General features: G+C 39.9%; 1 protein-coding gene across 8 annotated transcripts in view; it reads right to left on the reverse strand.

Moving 5' to 3' along the window:
* Position 1: 1 nt before the first annotated feature.
* The window catches only part of centrocortin (cerebellar degeneration-related protein 2-like), a 52,137-nt gene continuing 33,781 nt past the window's right edge, over positions 2-18,357 (reverse strand). For 7 of the 8 annotated variants that reach the window (XM_043418124.1, XM_043418128.1, XM_043418129.1 and 4 more), the window contains 6 exons: positions 9,706-9,818; positions 8,893-9,041; positions 8,536-8,719; positions 7,681-7,976; positions 6,592-6,745; positions 2-3,063 (listed from right to left, as the gene is read on the reverse strand). In XM_043418124.1, coding sequence (XP_043274059.1) covers positions 1,735-3,063; positions 6,592-6,745; positions 7,681-7,976; positions 8,536-8,719; positions 8,893-9,041; positions 9,706-9,818 — 2,225 coding nt within the window. In that variant the 3' untranslated portion in view covers positions 2-1,734. Of the gene's footprint in view, positions 3,064-6,591; positions 6,746-7,680; positions 7,977-8,535; positions 8,720-8,892; positions 9,042-9,705; positions 9,819-11,867; positions 12,175-18,357 lie in introns of those variants that run through there. The other variant, XM_043418123.1, reaches the window with a different exon arrangement.

Here is an 18,357-nt window from a genome sequence, read left to right on the forward strand (position 1 = left end):
GTAAATGGCACATAAATAATTTTTATTTCTTAATTTACCACCGATACGGGGAAAAGGGGGAGAGGGGAAATTCTCGAGGTTGAGTAAAGGGGAACGAAGCTCTTTGCACATGGATATAAATTGAGTCTCGCTTCGGTTTTTCCAGCCTTTCATATTCTTTTTTATCCTGTTTTTTTTTTTTTTTTTTTTCATATACTTCAGCCCTCGGAATAAACTAACGTCATGCATTCGCTTGGATAAAACACATAAAACATGTAAATTTGACAGAGAACAAGAAGAGAAAATATACAAAATAGAAAATGAAAGGAACTTAAGCTCTAAAAAGTATCGACGCAACTTCCCAAAGTTACCATTCTCCGCTGATCATCGATTGTATCATTCGTATGAGAAAATATTTACAAATATCAAGGCTTGTTTTTTTATCTTTTTACCCGAACATAGGCCGAGAATCCCGTAATAATATTGATAAAAATGTATATTATTTGAACGCCTATAGAAAAACAAATGCGCGTGGACACTGAGCAATATTTCTCACCGTTTTGCGCGCTAGAAACGAACCCGAAGAGCAAAAAATCGCCCTCGAGGGAGCGCCCCGATAAAATTCGAATCGAAGCCGTTCGTTCGCATCAATCTTTTTATCGTTCGAGTCAATCGAAAAGTAATTGTTGCATCGCTGTGGCTCGAGGAACTTTCGACTGGTTTCTAGCACGAAATATATTTTGTCCGAACTAAAAATGAAAAATCTTTCGCCACCGAGGACGTGTATTTTTCAATCCCCTTGCGTACAATATTTTTTTCAATCATTTTGTGGGGTACGGTGCTTTAGTCCTTGGGGCTAGATGACTCGAAGAAAAATCTTTGATATTCTCAGTGCATTTGGTGTCGTGCGATATCGAGGATTAACGTTCACTGAAAAATTGAACTTTAGCAAGCCGCGTCGATACTTTCAACAAGAACATTAGGGACATTTGTTTTTTCAAATTTTACAAAATCCACAAACCGCAAAAGCAAATATTTACAATTATGAAAAATTTCACCCGTGAATAATCATTAATTTGTATATTGCGCGCTAGAAACCAGCCCAAAGAGGAAATATCGGCGCGCGGTAGCGTCTTTCGATCGAATAAATATCGACGTAACATCGTCTTAGTCCCGTGGTCGCTCGGGTCAATAGAAAAAGACAAAAAATCATAGTTTTCTCGAAATTAAAAAAAATTCGTTAACCACGAAACGGAATATTTACAATAACTCAAATTTTGTGTCAACAAAATCGTGTACGAAGCAGATCGAAAAAAGAAAATCTTCCCAATAATTGAATCGTTGGAAAAATCAAGCTTTCACGCGCAACTGCGTCAATATTCTCGTCCCCCCAATTGTCCAAGAGCGATTCATTTCGTCAGGAGAAAAACGCAAATTTCTAATAGCAAGAGATTTTATCAAAGAAATAATAAGTAACGAAACGAGAGACAAAGAATCCTAAGAAAAAAGTAAACTCGACGTTTCTCCCGCTGAGAAGTAATACTCGGAGCATGTGTATAGATTATTATTATAAATCATCACTCTTTTTCGCATCGTTCCACGAGTCGATAAAGAAAGTTACAAAAATTCTTGCCCTGCTGCGCGGAAACTATTGTTTCTTCGCATTTTCTTTATCCCTATCTCGGTCGTTACTTCATTAATCCGTTATTTCTTTATGTTTGCCTGAAATATGCGGTACAAGGCTAAAAAAATGTTCTAGTATCTACGATTGTTGTGTACTTTGGGTTTGTTTGGCATTCTGAGGGCTTCGGCGTAGGACATTTCGAGTCTTCTCAGTCTCGCGACTTCCTCGGAAGCTGTGCTCGGCTTGTATTCCAAGCTGGAGTTGTGCTGTTCATTGGGAGAATTGCGAGTCGAAGAAACTGAGCCTTGTCTGCTTCTCAAGTTGTTTGAAATGTTGGAGTTGCCAGGAGAGATGCGAGTTTTGCTTGAGAATATATGAAGAGTGTTTCCGTTCCAGATTGTTCCGTCAGCTTGCTCGGCGGTGGTCAGAGGTCTGAATCTGTTTCTCCGGCCGCTGCTGTTGGATTTGTGGACGCGTGGACTCGTGGAGTTGTCCGGCGTCGCGGACCTCTCGACGCTTGCCTTCTTCGGGGAATTCTTTTTGGCGTTGTTCTTCTTTCTGACTTGTACGTTTATGGACAAATAATCGAGATGGTGACGACGAGGTTGGTGAGTCCTTTGATGATTATGAACATCTCCGGACACTTTGCCATTGGTCAAGCTGTTCGCGGTGGATAACGAGCTTTTCGGAGTTTCCTGCATCGTCGATGGAGTCTCGTGATTTTTGCGCTTCATCTCTGGGGTTTGGACGCGAAACACCGGCTCGGATACGACCGAGGAGACGACGGAGGACATGACGCTCTGACAATCGTCGGTTGCCTCGCTGTTGCAGTCGTCCAATTGGGCAGAATCTCCCGAATTGTTTTCACACTTCAAAGTGTTGTTCGAAGAGCTGTTGTCCAACAGTGGCAGCTTCTCACCGTCCTCCTTTGCCTCAGCCGCCCTCTTGAGCACGCGGAATATTTCGCTGAACAATTCTCGATACTCCGGAGTTTTGCGGAAGCGACTCTCGAACGGACTGTTGTCATCGTAAATACTGAATTTGCAATCCTCCCCGTCGGCGATCGAGCACAGAAGAAAGCCAGGGCGCTCGTCCGTTTGCGTTGATTTGTTACTCGTCTCGTCCGCGAACCCGGAGGACGATGTTTCCGCTTCCGAGAAGTCTGTGGGCGTCGCTGAAAACGGTTTTCTCGAAAAGCCCCGACGCCCCCCGCCGTTCTGATTGCTCGTTTTCGAGTCCTGCTGGCTCGTCTCGTAATCGCAAGATGAATTTTGGAAATTGTTGAATTCACCTGACATCTCGAGCTCCTCTTGCAACGACATACACGTCGTGGGGACACTCGGCTTACGACGAACCGCCGGATGCCTCTGCACCTCGAGCAACGCCTCGTATTTCTCGACGAGGACTCTGTACGGGTTTGGATTCGACTCGTCAACTTCCCCAACTTTGCTGCTCGTTTCCTGTTGACACACATTTTTTCATCCTTTAATCCAGGTCTCCTTCTATTTTCGATAAGAAAAACCGATCGAGTTACTTCGATATTTCAAACTGCGAAAATTTACAAACCGCTAAATTTAATAACGCGACACGATTTCCCCTTTTTTCGCAATTCACGAATACTATTTGCACTACTACTGCACTCCGCGATTTTGTATCTCTTGGAACTAAAAAATTGACTCCGTTTCCGTAGGAAATTCGAATCAAGATGATTTCACGATTGCTAATCCGATTCCTTGACAACTTTAACGATTTCTCTTAGTCAAAGAAACGAACGTCAAAGTTAACAGGATTCTGGTACCGAAATCAATTTTTCCATTTTTCAATCTTTTTTCAAGCACGAAGATCAAACGTTACTTGTGTGATTGAAGAAAGCAACTAAACTTTTTTGCTCTTTTCGTGATCAAATAAACGATTAAAATTTATTCTCGCAATTATTAAAATTTTATGTAACTTATTTGTTGAGATTGATCAATTTTTAATATCATGATAGCGATTAAAATACTTTCGTAGTTAAATCGTCAAGCAAAATATGACAACAGCCACTTTTTATTTATACGGGTACGCATGTCTGTATTTTAAACCAGCTGGCTCAGGATCTTGTCAAATTTACCACCATTTGTGTCGTCATTACTCGCTAACCTCAAATAAGTGTTTTTCTTTTTCCATTCCTAAGTCATTTTCACCGGTAACGAGGCTTTCTCAAGAAATCATTGATATCTAAAAACATTCCGTTTTCTTATTCTCGTTTTTGGCTCTCTAAAGTTGAGAGAATTCAATTTCATGAAATCCAAATCGTCGCACAGGAAGTGTGCCTGTAATAAGAAGAGCTCTTCGAAAAATGTGATTTTATTGGCTAATCGTTTTCTCGACAACTAGAAGATCCATTTACGGGATTTTTCCATTCAAAGATCTTTTTACACGAAAAAAGTGATAATCGAGCGATTTTTAGGCACATTTCGATGAGGATTAAAGGATCGAGGATAACGCCAGATTTATAGGACATTAGATAAAATAAAATTCAACATTACAGTGATGAAACATTTTATTTAAGATCATATAAATCTGGCATTTACATTGCACGAAAAAACTATGACAAATCGACCAAAGTATATATTCATCTTTCTATATAAATATGTATGTATAAAAAAATATAAATATTAACAAAGATGAATTTGACGGTAACGCGACTAGACGAACTAAAAAGTATATGATGAGCTAAATAATGAATAAACATGCGTGGGGTTGCGATGTCAATGAAGTATGAACACACTTGTGAGTAAGATATCTACAGAGTATAAACAGCCAAATTAAAACAGTTGATGAAAAATTTACGAGATTCGTTAGCAAAATGAAGCAAAAGAATCGTCACTTGAGATCAACCGAATGATAAATTATTAATAATTCGTTCATTCATTTTCAAACAACGACAAATGCAATATACATTTCTTTTTTCAACACTGACATCCCTTCCCCCTCGTCTGAATCGACGAAACCATAGAAATGATCCCCATCAACGGATTTTCCTAAATTAGTATGAAAATGGAAGAAAATTAACTCGACAAATAATCAGGAACCATTGATCGTGGGCAAATTCTTATGTACAACTCCCGACTGAAGAATTAACACATTAAGGTATAACTGGATGGATAGCTCGACCAAAAATTATATCTTATTGGAATTTCCGTACTTCGTGATGCAATAAAAATCTGAAAAAATTCAACAACATTTGGAAAGCTATGAACAACAATTATCAATAATAATATCGCCCAAAAGTTAATAACAAATTGTTTAAACAATTAATTTTTCAATCATTTTGCGGTGATCTATTGTTTTTTTTTTTTACGAATCAAATGTGCGTATTTTTTTCTATGCTCATGATTTTTTTCAGAATTCCCGTGGATTTTTGAAACTTCTTGAAAAAATTTTGAAAAAAGTTTTGAAAAATTTGAATTTTGGATATGTTTTAGAAGACATATTTACCATCAGTTTTGAAAAGTCTCAAGGTTACTGGATCAAAAATGTACAAATAGAGCCACTTAGAAAATTTAAAAAAGGGAATTTCAAAAATCCACGAAAATTCTGAAAAAAATCATGAGCATTCAGAAAAATGCGCACATTCGATTCGTAAAAAAAAAACAAGGGTTTACTGTAAAATTGTTAAAAAAATATTTATTCAAACAATTTATTAATAACTTTTGGGCAATATTATTATTGATAATTGTGGTTCATAACTTTCCAAATGTTGCTGAATTTTTTCAGATTTTTATTGCATCACGAAGTACGGAAATTCCGATCAGGTATAATTTATCGGCTGGGCTATCCATCCAGTAATACCTTAAAATAAATGAATTACAGTACTATCACACGATTAATAATCAATAGCAGGAGAAATAATTGTCACAAATAAATTTCTACATTTGCGTACAGTTTGTTGTCGAGTTTATCAAGAGTGTATCATATTTCCCGATTCTATTTCGTATCGGTAAGTAATTCTATGCGATATAAAAAAGTGTAACTAACAGTCTCGGTGTTTCGTCAATCAGTCCATTTGTTTTTTATGTTTTAGTGTTATTTGGTATTCCCTGTATTTGAAACAGATTTTCTTAGGAAATTTGAGATTCACGAAGCGCTATTACTAAAATATTTACACGTGTATCTTCGTTATCGATGATTGATCGAATGAGTCGATAGTTATTTGTCTTCTTTCACCAAATCATACGGTAACGATAAGTCTGAAAGAGCTTCTTGAGGAAAAAGCGCGGCAATCGGAAGGGCAACAATGCGATCGGTACGACTAATTTATTCTTGACGTAACCGAAGGTGTCAAGTGCGAAGCTGATTAATTCACCGATTGGATTCCACGCGCTAAATATCATACCCCAGACGAAGTGAAATAAATTTTTACGATCTTTTCTGTTAGCTGCGATTTCCGGAGGTTTTGAGTTTACCTTTTCCTGAAGGAAACAAAATTTCAAGGTTAATTTCATTTGATATTCAAAATAGCCATACCGCTCTCTTCCAACCATAGATCCTTCGTGTATGCTTTTTCAAAGTATTTTTTTCCAAAATTATCGTTTGAAAGCAAGTTTTAAGCGTTACGATGATTGCAAAAATGATTATTTAAAGTGCGGCACTGTCATTGGAATCACGAAGCACCGACGAGCCCGCTATTTCTTACAAAACTGGGGCCTTTACTCCCATTTTTTTATTTTCATCTTTTCGAAGATAATTCAACGAAATTCGATGCAACATCGAATAGAATTCGTGATTTTTCTACCAATTTCACTGGGCCCGATTCTCCGATAAATTCGTGTTTCCAAACGGCCGTTATTGAACAAACGAACAAAGCGAAGTATCAAGTTACGTTTTGCGGGTGGAAAAAAGCAGGAAATGACGTGGCAAACGATGAGAATGATAAACGACATGCTAATTTCATAACTTCGTTTTTCCAGTTTGGGAAGCTTCACTGAAATAGAGCTCGATCTCACCTGGGTTATCGATTCGCAATCACGTTGGGTGTCGGTGACGAAAGAGTCGGCCATGCTTATATCGTCGTCTTCTTCTTGGTCCAGCATCACTGACAACTCGTCGTGAGTACTGAGGTCGACGCCGCGTAAGCAACGGCCGCAAAGATGACCTTGTCTGGAGTAACGGAAACAAAACGTCAAAGAATGCCTTTGAAAAATACGAAACTCGAACGACCTAAAACGATGATCCTCAATGTGCTCGATCGAAACGAGTCAGTCAACAGTTTCTACAAATGTACGCAACTAAACTTAAATTTTTCCATTATTTATTGAAACGGCGCTTGCGAACTTAAATTTATTGGCATATTTGAAGAATTACAGCCATTTTTGCTTCACTCGAAATCATCGAAATGCGGACTGCACACATTTTTTTATCACACGAATCGATTGTTTGGCCGCTGAAATGCGGCATTTCGATGAAACGTCAAATGGTAAATATTTACAATACTCACTTTTGCTAAAGTGGTTCTACATTTTTTTCACTATTATTATCAATAAAAAATGATATGGGGCATTCATTTAAGGGAGAGGGAATGTACAAAAACTGAAAAAAAAATGTTTGAAAAAACCCGAATAAAATTTCAGTTTCTTCGCTATTGTCATCAATGAAAACGGTCCCAAAGTTTTTGGCAACGTGTAATATTGACGAAAAATTATATTACAATAAATTTTACGAATGAAGAAAGTAAAAAAAAACACTATTTTGTTTTTATAAGCTAAATTTCAATTTCTTGGCTACTGTGATCATTCATTCTTTCAGGATTCGTTGCTCCAAACTCATACAACCCCTTACTCATACAACACGTAGAAGTGGTTCGGGTCCGGAGCATCTTATTCCGTGTTTTCATTTTCCCACCTCCCCCTTCGTGATTTTTTCCAGATTTAAAAAGAAAATTTTGAATTAAATTTTTATCTTCCCCCTCCCTAAAATTAATCGCGGTATAATTTTCGATGAATGAAAATGCTGAAAAAATAATGATGGGCATGCTTTTTAGCAAAAGTGAGCATTGTAAGTATTTACCAAAATGATTTAAGGAGCAAAGAGCTCACCTGACTTCCTCGAGGGTATTAATTTCGTCCTGTAAGTTCTTCATGTCTTGTGCCTTGTTGCGCCATACGTTGAGTTGGTCCTCGAGGGAGGTGTTTTCCTGAACAAGAGCGGCTAGCTGTTCCGTAAGTTCAGTAATTCTGGCCTGATCGCGAGCCCGTTGATTGCGAGACTCGTGCAACTGTCTCAACAGTTCCGTCACTTCTTCTTCATCTTCGGCGTGTGTGTTGACCAGCTGTCGCGAGCACGTGTCGATTTGGCTTTCTTGTGTTGGCTTCGGCGAAGTTTTCGCAGCGATCTGCATCGGAGATCGATTTCGCTCACAATCAGTATAAAGTTTCAGCGTCGGTGTCAAATTCGGGCGAATTATCATTTTTTCATTACTTTTTACTTCTATTAAGGTATTCCTTTCACGAACCCGAATATTCTACAAATAGCTGATTTTAAATGACAGTTAAGTAAAAGTCCATGGGAATATAGATTCGCGAAATATCAGGTCAGGTTATCGAGCATTTAAGGAAAAATGAAAACTTGAAAAATCGTAAAATTCATACGGGAGCTCATGGAAATTCCATCAGTATATTTCTATTCAGTAATTCGTGTACTAAATAATTTTTAATTCCTGATACAAACTGTCTCATGGATAGAAAAACATTTACGGAATTCATAGCGACGACTAAAATAAAGGGCTACCGAATCCTTAAAAGAGACATTAATTCAAGAAGTTGGAAAAATGGCAGAAGCGGAAGCTTTTCCTAAATAACCGCGACTTCTCAGAGGTCAGTCCAAATTTCGAGTGGGCTAGTTCGTGCCACCGTAAAATATGCTCATGCAAAAGTAGACTTATTTATTCGTACTCGTTTTGTGCTGCCGTCTTGTGTCATCGATGCCTTCCAAGCTGTCAGCGATTGCGACTCGTCCTCGCATTGTTGGTTCGTCGTTTGTTGACGCTGAAGGGACTCGCACTGGGACTTCAAATCGTCGATTTTCTTTAGCAATTCTTCGGACTTTGCCTCGAGACTCTCGATCGTCAAGCTCTGACTGTTGGTACGATTGGAAGGATGATTATTGAAAAGTATTAAACGCCAGCAAACATGAAATCGTCAGCTCGTTCGATTAATTTTTATCATCTAATCCGATTGTTTGAATAATTTCGACGATTTTACGGGCACTTTTTGAATAAAAGATTGTATTTTTCCTCCCGAAATAATCACCTTTTTATGAGCTTTTTGTCGCTGCTATTTTCGACGACGAGGCGACGATTGGCACGTTCCAAATCCTGAATACTGACTTCCAACTGTTCGTAAATTTTGAGCCTCGAATTGTTCACTTCTCTGAGGGCGGCTGTTTGTTTTTTCATGTACTAAGAAAAACAGAGGCACATTCGTAAGGATCTTGAAAGACAAATTTTGCCTGAATCGGTAATAATGTAATAACGATTCGGGTGCAAACCGGAAGTTGGGGGAACTCTGAGGAAGACCTGTTATTAATGATGACGCAAGTGCCGCGTAATTTCTAAATAAATTACACAATGAGGTGTGCTGTTCAGGAAAGTGTGGCTGTGCATTAGTCGCTTGCGTTTCTACCGCGAGAGTCACTCTCGGAGATTCTTTTTTCTCTCTTAATAGCAGAGTAGAAGAGACTAATTAATCTAATTTCCCGAATGAAAGTCGAGAGATCCCCTCTCGTGCGATGGAACAATAAAAATCATTGTCTCTTTCTCCTCGTTCCTCTTAGCTGTTCCATCGGTTCATTATAATTAAGGGGTTACGGTCGAATGCATAATAATATCGTGAATTTAATCATTTTTCTATATCGTTGTATAATTATTCATGAGAGCATACGAATGATCTGATTACCGTGGAATTCGATAATTATCGAATGCAAATTCATCGTAACAATTGAGTAATTAGTTGTGCTTCTTCCAATAAACGTAGTTTCTTTTTTCACATTTAATATTCGTTAAATTCCGTTGAAACGCGATTTCATTCGTACGACCTTAAAAGCCTCATCGAGCGTCTTCTCACCTCGATTTCTTGTGCCTGTTCTTCAATCGTACTCTGATGACTTTTCAGGCTGTTTTCCAGTTCCTTGTTACGTTCGAGCAGAGTTTTGCCAAGCTCAGCAGCCAGCTGAAGATCTGTAACGAGAAAAAAAGCGTATAAAAAATTATGCATCGACGAGGAGAGGAGAAGAGGTAAAAAAATATGCGAAGAAATTGAAGAACGCGAGGACTGGGCGCATGTGACGTTGCACAAGTGTAATTGGCTGTGGGAGAGAAAATTATTCCGTCACGAAATCGAGAGATTTTATATACTATAAGCATCATAGAGAGTAGAACAGTAGCGACACAAAAAACACTACGTTTCTCGTCAGCACGTTTGAGCTCGTGTAACATGAAAACCAACATTATTATGCATATTTTCTATTCTATTATTATGATTACTATTGTTGCGGTTACTATAATTGCAATTGTTCGAATTAATGAAATGTGTACAGCTTTGCGTACTTTCATGAATTAATAAAATTCATTTGATATATCAATAAATAAAAAAAATTAAAATACATTTAAAAAATAAAAAGTAATCTACATAAATTATTACGTATCGAATCGTCTTGACACGATACGAAATATGAAACGAAGCTGTTCGAGAGCTCGATATAACAAAAAATAGTTTATAGGGAATGTCGTCGCTCCTACAATTGGATTCGAGAAGCTTCTTTATGCCAGTATAGTGACGCAACCTTTCACCTGTCATTATCTCCTCAGTGGGATGATATTCGTGAGCATTGAGCGGGAAGAGAATAGTCAAAAGAGCTATAATTTAACATCGCGATATAATTTATAAACATATCTGTCGTCGATTTACGAGAACTCTTGTTTTCTCGGTCACGCTCTCGATAATTTCCAATTAAATGGAATCGTTCTCGGGCACGTTCATACGTTGCGATCATTTTGTGCACTAAATACGATTCTCATTGGAGGATTCGCATCGATTTCACATTACAGGAAACTTTGGCGAACGATTATTATTCGTCGGGGAAAGAGAAATGATTGATGGTATCGAAGGATTTTTCCGGGTTCGATATTACAATTTTTTGTGCAACTTTTCTATCTGATTATACTATTTAATAGCAACTTTTTCACAGAGGATTTTCCATTCGATTCGTCGCTACTTTGAATTGCATTCGACAGAGATTTTTGCAGTTTTGACTTTTAGGATAATGTTGAAAATCTGCGATGAAGTGTCGGATATTTCCTTGGACTGTTTCGCAGTCTCAATGATCCTAAAGATTGTACTGATTCTCACTCCACGATTTCTTGAGAAAAAATGTTACTGTACGCTGCTTTTGTTGTTTTACTTTTATAAAGTTCATGAAAGGGCAGGTGTTTTCTCAGGCTCGAGATACGAAAGGCGCCAGCGCTCGCGAGACAGTTAATAATTTTCTCGGAGGTGCAGGCGCGCACACACGCTGTTGGAACTGAGATCCTCAACTCGGTGGAGTCACAAGTGAAGAATGCCTGAACTCTCTTTGCTAGGGCAAGGACCTTCGCTTCCAGAGTACCGAGCCACAAACTACACGCTCGTGAGCAACTTCGTGATACCGCGTGAACGTCTCTCTTCGGCCCAACAAACAACCACGAAAAACGGTAAAGAATTTTGTGCTCCGAATGCCAATTCCCATAACATCTTTTCCTTTTTCACCAACTCGAGCCACATATCTCGGAGTCACGGCAACGCACGTGATCGCGTTGTGTCAAACGTGATGAGAAAACTTGAAATTCACTGGTACAAAACAAGATATAAATTTCGCCTCCCAAAGCTTCGATCCCTTCTCAATTTTATCATTTTTTTCTTGTTGAATCATCGTAAGCGAGGAACAAAATTGAATTTTTTTATTTTCTGAGCTTCGGCTTGTCCTCCAAAATAGCAATTTCGTGGTTCTCAACGATTTTATTTACTTTACAGATATTCCGAGCACCGGCGTTCTTCATCGGGTTATTTCCGAAAGACAGACATTCTGGAAATCCGTTGGAATTCCTCAACTACCGCTTTGCTCGGAAAACCGTAAAAAACGAATGAAATAAAAAGCCATTCGAGACTTATCCGTCACGATCATTTGCCACGAATCTTCCGTGCTTTGGCTGCGTGGATTTTCCGCGAATAAAAATAATCGGAAGCAGTACCTTCGGGTCCCTGAAGACAAGCGAGTTCGATGGAATAGTCCCAACAATCGAGGGAGCTCATCTGCGTCGGAGGTTCCCAGACCACATCGACGCTGGGTCCATTCATCTTCATGCGCGTAAGATAATAAAAATCCTTCACAATTATTTCGTGTTCCGATTAAACGAAAAGCGGGCTAATTTCACTTGCGAAGCGGGTCCAAATATTCGTATTTGCAATAAAACTTCACGGGATTTTATCACTTAACGACATTCGCGACGAATTTTTCTCACACCGAAATACGATACGAAAGATAAACGAGAAAATGAAATAGCGACGATCCAAAGCACACGAGTGGTGCACTACGAACCGGTTCCTTCGACGTTCACCGGTCTTCTGTTCAACTGTGAATCGCCGCGGTCCTCGTACAACTTGTGTATAGTGTTCCATACCGGTGGGTAGCTACCCTTCTCCTTTCCACGACTTCCCCCCTCTTTCTCTCTCTTGGCCTCTTCCTCACCCCTCTACCTGCTCATTAATCCTCGATGCCTGTTTATTCCTTTTTCTTTGCTCGTTGGGAATCTTGCAGCCCCTTTCTACTTTTCTATATAAATATACATATATAGGTAAAGCTTTATAGCAGTTGTAATAACGTGGGTAAGGATTTTATGACCACCTACTGCGGGCACCTGAAACGGGACTGCTCCCTCTCTTCAGCTTTCTTTCAACTATTCTCCTCGTTCCTTTTCGCAAAATTCTCCTAATTTTCAATGCAGTTACAAAGCTGCGTTCATTCGTGTTTTTTTCAGCATATTTTTTTCTTCGTTTTTTATTATTTTAGTCCAAACACGTACCGATCCTTGGCGCGTTTGCGTCTCTTCGGAGGCGACAAAAAACTTTTGACCGCACGATCCTTTTGAGGCTTTTGAATGTTTTTGAGCTTTGTCGCCGTGAAATTCGTCGGGTTTCAATGAAACGTGTTTTTTCAATTTGATTATTAGTTGCTAATAAATTATTTGACCATTCAATCGGAGTCTTGGTAGGGAGAAATGATAAAAATTCCAATTCGATTCCTCGGAATACGATAAATACCGTTAAAAATTGGACGCTCCGACTTCCGCCGTTTTCGGCCGACTTTTTCTTCCGATCTGGCGAAAAGCGAATTGCCGACATCCTGCAATCGCCCTCGTCGACTCCGCGTTTTTACTCCTTTCTCTCGATCTTCGATTCGTGCAATTTTCGGCGAATGCACTTTTGTTTCTTACCCCTGTCAATTATTAAAATTCGCGATAATGAAGAGGCTACGCAGTGAAAGGGCACTCGATTCGCGTGTTATTCGAATATACAATCTTTTTTATTCTCCAATAATAGCCATGGACGCTCACCGGTATCACGATTATCTTTCCATCCGATAAAAACCCGATCGCCATGAAGTTACTTTCTTTTATATTTTATAAGCTGTAACGGTTATTCGATCACGATTTATTATTCATGCCAAGTGTTTCAATTCTGTTTCGTGGAAAATGAGCATTTTTTAATCAATCTTCGTCGCTCGACCGATAAATTATCTTCTAAATTCAATGGAACAAAAAAAAACTCTAAAATACTAAAATATACGGTTCGGTAACAAAATCACGATAATAAAAGGACAAAAATGACAATGGGACGGATGGATACGGATACGTAAGTGATGTATAAAAATGCTGGAAAAAAATAGTCCCTCGTCGGTCTGAAATGAGTTGTACATATTAAGGAACCTCAAAGGCCGAGGATTCCTCGCGCTTCTCGCGAGAGTCTATGCGAGAAGTCGAATCCCTAGCGGTTATGTAACGGAGACGAAGATAAGACGGTGTGCTTTGCACATCGACGTTTCACTTGCTTTATAATACATCATTGGCATTCGCCCACGTCTCATGCCAGACAATTCTTCGAGGAATTGTTATTTTGCCAAACCTTTTTCGCGTCTTTATCTCGCTCTCCCTTTCATTGCGATATGAGAGCTCAGTTTATTGAGCTATTATTAAATTTGAGGGAGTTTCGCACCTCGATGAAAGATACTAACAAAATGGGGAATGAGGAATCGACTCCGTTCGCGAAAACGGGTTCGTTGCTGTTTCTCTATGGTCCCAGAATAAGCGGGGCTCCGTTGAGTCTTTTTCGGCTTTTCAAATCTCGTTCTCGTAATCGGTCAAGAGCCTTGACCTTCCGAGTAGGCGCGAGACGATCGCTCGGTCTCCGTTTTAATTGGCAAAGTAGTAAAAATAGATCGACGGATTGCTCGTGTCGATGCGACCACTCGGAGACTCGATTTTCGCGATAAATTCGCACACGCGCGCCGTCGCTGCGACGTGGATTTAACGATTAGGAATAAGATGCCCGCGATCGCGATGAGCTTCGTCCAGCTCGACGAACGCTCAACGCGCGAGACGTTTGAAAAATGGGACAAAGCGCAGTGGCTAATTGAACAATCATTTGTCGCTCCGATCGAGGAGAAATCGCTCGACGCTTCCGCTCAATTTTTCTCTCTTTCGCGACTCATTAATCTCGCTATGGTTTCTCCGATTTACCGGCTCGCGAGGAATCTTTTAAACTTTGACCCAGCAGCACGACGAGGTTGCGAGTCCTTTCGCGTGCTGTGCACTCGAGACCACTTTCACCGTCGATTTGCACATCAAACTTTTTCTCTCCTCCCTGCTCTCTCGGACCCTTTTCAAAAGTCGCTGTCGATATTCCGCGCTTCACTTGCTCCGTACAAGCCTCCCGCTAACTCCATTTTTATCGGGCTCTCATTCTCGGGAAAGAAAACACTGGATGCACCGAGTAAGGAACAAAATTGTTTCTCATCTCCTGTGGAACACAACTGTAATCAACCAGTCAAAAGTGGGAAGAAAAAAAACGGATTCCCCCTCACAGCAATTATGAATATCCCAAAAGACGATTTTTTCTCTCTTTTTATTTAACCGTTAACTCTTTAATGACAAAATCTCAATATTTTCCGGGTTAATTATCACGTCAGTGCGGATGATACACACGCTTCGAACTGTGTGTTACAGATGATTCGAGATTGCAGTCGTATTATTTATACGTGCCCTTTAATCTCTCGTGTGTGCGTTAATTAACGAAGACTCGGTTGCGTGCTGAAAAAATATGTATACGATATATTATTATTATTTATTGTGCAGTGAGAAGTTCCACATCGAGTTTGTTGTTCGCGTAGAAAGCGTAATTTATTAATGAAATGGATAACGTGGGCCAGAGGCGGTTCACGAGGTTATGCGCATGTGAAATTGTTATTCTTGTTATTGTTCCTCCGTTACAATCGTTATTATACACTATTTATTGCGCGAATAAAATGAACATGAATAATTTATGGTTTTAAACTTTTGTCCTGGCTCCACCGTTTGATCAATATTTTCACTCACGAGGCAGCTAAATTCAACGGTTTTCTCCAGTTTCGAAATGTTGTGGGAAAATTGTGGAAGATCGATTTTTTTTAAAACGTTTTAAATTTTAGTATTTTTCGTTTAAAGCAATGAAAATTTTCCGGAAAAACGCCACTTCGAAATAGAAAGTTGCTTGGATCGGGCCGATACTTTTATGATTTTTCACAAATTGGCAACGATTAGAATTCCCGAAAAAATGATCTTTCCCTCGATCGACTTGTTTGGCTGAGGTGAAAACTCAATGGAGCTTCGAAGTACAGAAAAGGAGAAAAAAGGCAGCTCCGCGTGCAGCAGGAACGCACGAGAGGCTCGTACTCGTGAGTTGTGACCATGTCGACACGTTAATTGAAGACTTCACTCGGTTCTTCTTGTCCATATACGTTACATAAAGGACGATCCAGTCGAGACTGTAAAACCGTAAGCCTGACTAGGAGTTTTTCTTTCCATTCTTGCACGTTGAAGGATGACGTAAAACTCCATTTGGATTGGCGGCTACGAGCATTCGTTGGGTTGGAAGAATTATTTTCACAAAAAACCGCCATCATTCCGACTCGAAATTCACTCAATTTTTCCATTGGTCTTAGAATTTGGAGAATGCCTCAAAAAAGTGAGAAAATTTATTTTTCAAAAGTTCACCTTTTCGCTTTTTCTAATCACAATGAAACTCAAAGCTTGCTGCAAGAAAATTGAGTTTCTATTCTGTGGATTTTCCTTGGGATCCTCCAGTGGCACTCGCACGACGTTACACACGTTCTTGAACTCGATACGAGGCACACTCGAGAGCATCTAATTACTAATCACCGACATTCATCGTTGATTACGATCCATTCATGAAATCCGCTGGCATGAAAATATGTTTCTTCGTGGATGACGTTTGAAAGATGAATTTTAAAAATCGCCGCCGAGGCTTTCCCAGCAACAAAAGAACTGCGAATTTATATTTGAGAGGATAAAAATGAATAAAATAAAAGCTTTCTCGAGGCGATGGAACGACCGGGCGCAGGGGAAGACACGGGACAAGGAAGATTGGAATGTGTGCAATACAAATGATGAATCCCGTGCCCTACAGACGAATAGAAAGCACGTACGATTTATTAATCAACCAGAGATGAACGACTGAAAATGGTGCTCGGGACTGTAAATTATTACTACGGAAAACAATGCGCGTTTTGCGCACACAAAGCTTAATTGCCAACGACCCGATATACGAGCCGAGTAAACACGCTCCTAATAAATGTAATGGACCCATGAAATGAGGCTGCCCTCGGCCTCACTGCGCAGTTTTATTACAGGAATCGTTCTAATTGCAAAACAAAGTGTGTACCGACGATTAAAACTGCTTTGGCACCGATGGAAAAATCGGGGTGAAAGTTGTGCCTGATCTCAAAAAGCTTGTCAAAACGCCAACGTCGATACGCGCCAGTCACTTGCAAGTGCTTCGAACAGCGAGATTTTAGTCTGTCCGAGAATCGAGTTGGACTTTGTCGACTTCCGAACGACCAGGATTCGGAAGTTGAATTTTCCCACGCCACTCGACCGCGATTGGAATAAAAATAAGTCGATGCGCGAAAGATGACAAAAATGGTCTCGCACTTCTGTATTTTAATCGGACGAGCGATGGGGGATCAAACTGCAAATTTGAATTCCCATTCGATCGTGAGCAACGAATTGAATTCTTATTTTCTCCCAACTTTACGAACTGCAGACAAAAGTTCAACGTTCCTTGGATCGTACGATGAAAATGAGCTGGTCGAAAATCCCTGATGAAAATTCACCCGTTCAGTTCTCTCCGCACTCCTCCATCCTCGGGTTCTCAGCTGGCAAACGTCAGCAAATGTGCATTCGAGTCCCAGGGTCGCGACTGCGTACAATCGCAAACTGCTGTTTTTCAACTGCTGATTAACGTGTGCCTGGATGCGTGTGAGATTATGGGATTTTCTTACATTAACCAAGATATAATGTCAGACTAATTCCCAATGTCCTTTGTATCGCGAACGATTGTGGAAAAATGTGGGGAGTTGCGAACGAGAAAATGTGGAACGTTCGCCATTTATTTCGACGCTTAATTTATTTTAATTTACAAAGCTTCGCATTACGAAGAAAATGACGAGAAGTGCGACGCGATGAAATCGAATGGGAATGAGTTGGAACGAGATTGACAAAAATGCGATCGTTTCTTCCGGTATCGACGTTAAGTAAACTCGACCATTGTATATTTATATTTTCGTCGTTGCGGGGGCCGTCCCCGAGTTGCGGGGGCAGCTGTAACGCCTCTACTGTCCTCGGGGAGTGATATACGTCCGGGAAATCCTGACCTACCTTAAGAGCTTGGTTAAAAAAATAAAAAACGATCTGGACAACTGCACGAGGCATCGAAAAGTTCAGTCCCCCGGGTTGTTCTTTGTTTGATGAACTCGCACTTTCAAATGATTTTTCAACGAAAACTTTCAACGGCTATGAAAATATTTAGCGAAACGAACAAACGTGACGAATTGACGAAACGTCTGACTTAAAGTTACCGCTCGATGTTTCGTCCTCCTCGACTCCCACCGTTTTTCTCGTATAAATCCTGCGTTATAAACCCAAAGAATAAATATTTGTCGTACAATTCAATGAGCGAGACCGAATGCGTGCCAAAAGGATGATGAATATTCGCTCTATCCTGGCACTTTTTCAGGTAACTCCTTCTCGTCTCGTGTACATCTCAGGTCAGTCCAGGTGCGCGGAGAAGAAAGAGTTGAGAATTCGTGAAATCAATGTCACTTGAGAACACTCATTTGCAGAAGTTTCCTCGTATCTCCTCGAAGGAAAATTGAAGGAAGATCTTCGGGGACCGCGATGTTGACTGTTTTCGCAGGGTTTAAATATTACGTTTATTGCAAATCTTCGATTATTTCGATGAAAATTTATTCCACGCAGAGGGTTTGCTCGTTATAAAACGCAGAATGAAAAGATCGATTCGAGAAGCAAGTGAATCTGAAAATCCTCTTACGAGGGCGACCAATTTTTCCGGAGGCCTCGTTAAACGCACAAACCGATGAAAAACAATGTACCGATCATTGAACATTTT

The sequence above is a fragment of the Venturia canescens genome, chromosome 4, assembly GCF_019457755.1.
Source record: "Venturia canescens isolate UGA chromosome 4, ASM1945775v1, whole genome shotgun sequence".
NCBI classification, from domain to species: domain Eukaryota; kingdom Metazoa; phylum Arthropoda; class Insecta; order Hymenoptera; family Ichneumonidae; genus Venturia; species Venturia canescens.